General features: G+C 49.2%; 1 protein-coding gene across 1 annotated transcript; it reads right to left on the reverse strand.

The window, feature by feature from the left end:
* Positions 1 to 324: 324 nt before the first annotated feature.
* LOC124654527 lies at positions 325 to 2,460 on the reverse strand. The gene is made up of 3 exons (XM_047193526.1): positions 1,853 to 2,460; positions 1,589 to 1,765; positions 325 to 1,356 (listed from the first exon to the last, which is right to left on the reverse strand). The coding sequence occupies exons 1-3, from the start codon at positions 2,168 to 2,170 to the stop codon at positions 544 to 546; spliced, it is 1,308 nt and encodes a 435-aa protein (XP_047049482.1). The 5' UTR covers positions 2,171 to 2,460; the 3' UTR covers positions 325 to 543.
* Positions 2,461 to 3,190: the final 730 nt, after the last annotated feature.

Genomic DNA, 3,190 nt, shown 5'->3' on the forward strand with positions numbered 1-3,190 from the left:
TATCCTACAAACCAGCAGATACCAGATTTTATAAACAAGTGACCAACTCCTCAAGGAATATGCCAAATCCATGAGGGAGAAGAAAAGAATCACCTGGTGCCCTTCCCCTTGCCTGCAGCAGCAGAGGACACTCATATTCTTCTCTGGCTTGGAGATCTCAAGTCTTTCTCCAAGATCTGTGAGACAAGAAATACAATTGCCTCGCTGAAACCAACCATTCACCGGTCAGTTTGTTCTTAGGAAAAACAGAAGAAGCGGCGCTTAATAAATAGGCAGTTTGTTGTCAGCAAAACACCAACATGGTAACAAGCTTCATACAGATACTGGACAGTAAACATGATATTTGAAATAGTCTTAATTAAGAAACTCAACATAAAGCCAGGATCCCTGGACAGAATACTCCATCGTCCTTCATCTATCGTGGACCACAAAAACTAGATAATCCTACGACTCTTGCCAATTAGCTGGCACTTCATCTTATCTAAAAGTTACTATCCATTGTTATCTAAGATTATATGATCAAAATTCACCATTGACAAACAACTAAACCTTGACAAATGTCTCTGAATGCAGCGGCTTGATTGCAGCAGCATCAGGCTCGCTGAGGATTATCTGGGCATTTGGAGAGGACTTTTCGAGGGGCAGTAGTTTTGTTTGAAGAAAATCGGATGTATTCAGATGATCCTTTTGGGGCCCTCCTGGGTAATCACTTTCAGGAGTAAACAACATCAATTGGTTGAGACAAGCAGACTTCTTCAACACAAAGCTTACTAGCCGCATTTCATTGTGATGACCCATGAAATTCGTCATCTTGAGCAACATAAGGTTTTCACAGCCATTCTGTGGCTCATCTAATGGTTGTCCTCCATCAGAGAACTCTCTCTTTGACCCATCTTCCTTTGATTGACCTTCCGCAAACCCTTGTTCCTCTGACCTGTTTTCCTTTGGTTGATCTTCCTCAGATTCGTCTTCTTGGGAGTGATTTGCCTCTGAGTCGCCTTCTTGTGAGTGATCTTCCTCCGAGTCATCTTCTTGTGAGTGATTTTCTTCCGAGTCGCCTTCTTGTGAGTGATCTTCCTCTGAGTCGGCTTCTTGTGGGTGATCTTCCTCTGAGTCGTCTTCTTGTGAGTGATCTTCCTCTGAGTGGTCTTCTTGCGAGTGATCTTCCTCTGAACCATCTTCATCTGATTCATCTCCGTTTGCGTGATCTTCCTCTGATTCATATTGCTCTGATTGATCTTCCTCGGACTCTTCTCCCTTGGACAGATCTTCTTCTGATGTTTCAGCCTCAGACAGCTCTTCCTCTGATTCTGATGGCTCTTCGTATGGCTTATATTGATAACTCCTTGTTGGAAGCTACAAGAGGGTGTAGTAAGCATTCGAAGAACTGGAACACAGGCAGACAACAATAGCAGGCATACAATACAATGACTATTAATGGAGGACGGTCATCATCTAAAGTAGTACTCCCTCCGTTCGTGTTTAATTGACGCCCTACATGCATACAAGCTCTACTAGCTAGGTTGTACTCCCGTGTCTATTAAACAAGAACAGAGGCAGTAGTATCTAACTAAGAGATGGCATTCACCTGCACAAATAGTCTCTCCAATCGAAGGGTGCAGCAGGTCGTTAGGAAAGCCATAATGTCATTAAAATTTTCGTTGTACATGGCAAACATCAGCAGCTGCACCTCTCTGAGATTCTGTAATTTGCATGAGGCAGCATTTCCAGCGATTGATCTGGCACGAGCCTTGGCAGAAACTCTCTGCAATGTAAAAAAGCAAAGAAGAAGCATATGAGTAACTGAGCAGTGGAATCAACACGATGTAATGAAATACGGTAAGCAACGAACCCGCAAGGCACTGCTGCAGACGGTAAGCACGGTGAGATTAGAGAGGCTTATGAGTGTACCAAGCCAACATCCCCGGAACTTGCAGAGTCTCCCGCGTGCATCGTATATGGTGCACCGCGATCTCAGCCAACGGCAGGCAGGTCCCCCAAAGCAGATGTAAAGGTCGTCAATGGCAGAGCTGGTAGGGATTTCGTCGGCGGCCATGTAGCAGCCACTGTAACGGAAGGAGCGGAGGCTGGATAAATTGCCGAGGAAAACGTCGGTGAGCAGTTTACACTCCGCAACAGTGACGTTCTTCAGCCTAGCCCCGGCTCCCATGAGGTAGGCGCAGCGCAGCTCGCAGTAGCGTATGTCAAGGGTGCGGAGGAGGGGGCATGCGGCGACCAAGTTGAGGAGGCTTTCGTCGGAGATGGTGACGTGGTGGAGGTGGATCACCTCGAGGACAGAGTAGTGGTGGGAGTCGTACGGGAAGTGACCGACGTGAATGCAAGTGAGGGAGAGACGTGCGAGGTGTGGGTTGCCGCCCGTCGGCAGTCGAAAAATGAAGAAATTGTAGATCTTTTTGGATTTAGAGAGGTGGATGTCGAGGTCCGCGACAGCGCAGGCGGCGGCGTAGTCGAGGCAACGGCCGGAATCCTTGTCGTTGAGCTGGCCGATCTGGCACGAGAGGGAGAACCGGTCGAGGCGCCGCCGCCCGCGCCGCTCCAGGGAGTCCAGGAGCGGCTGCGGCGAATCGCCCGGGGCGAGCCGGAAGTCCAGTGAGGCAGGCGCCGGCCAGCGGCGCGTCCAGAGCGCGCGCCGGTGCGGATGGCGGATTTGAACGGGAGGAGGCCGAGGATGTGCAGCTGCAGCGGCTCCGGCAGATCCGAGATACGGTCCTCCTCCGCCACTTGATCCCCTTCCACATCCGTCCGCCGCTCCTTCGAGCCGCCAGCGGAATCGAATTCCGTCGCCATGCTCTCCCGTCGCCACTCACAGCGCCACCGTTTTTTTGGTTGTTTTTTTTTTTTTTTGACGCTTAAACATGGACTTCCATTAAAATGGCTCAGCTAAATCACTGGCCAAAATAGTAACGATACAACTGGGGACAGGGCCATCCCAGTGGGAGTCAATAGACTCAGAATTTGCTCCCAGCTTTGCAAGCTCATGGGCAGCATTGTTACAGGTGCGGCGACAAAAAGAGAACTGAAAAGAATCAAAGTTTAAAGTGCACAGGCTTCTAGCCTTCTTCATCACCACACCAATTGGAATATCATAGTCGTTGCTCTTCAGGGCTTGTACCAGAGTAGACGTGTCCGACTCAAAGATGATGCGATTGGCGCCAATCTCGTTGGCACC

This window comes from Lolium rigidum, chromosome 5 (genome assembly GCF_022539505.1).
Source record: "Lolium rigidum isolate FL_2022 chromosome 5, APGP_CSIRO_Lrig_0.1, whole genome shotgun sequence".
Classification (NCBI taxonomy): Eukaryota; Viridiplantae; Streptophyta; class Magnoliopsida; order Poales; family Poaceae; genus Lolium; species Lolium rigidum.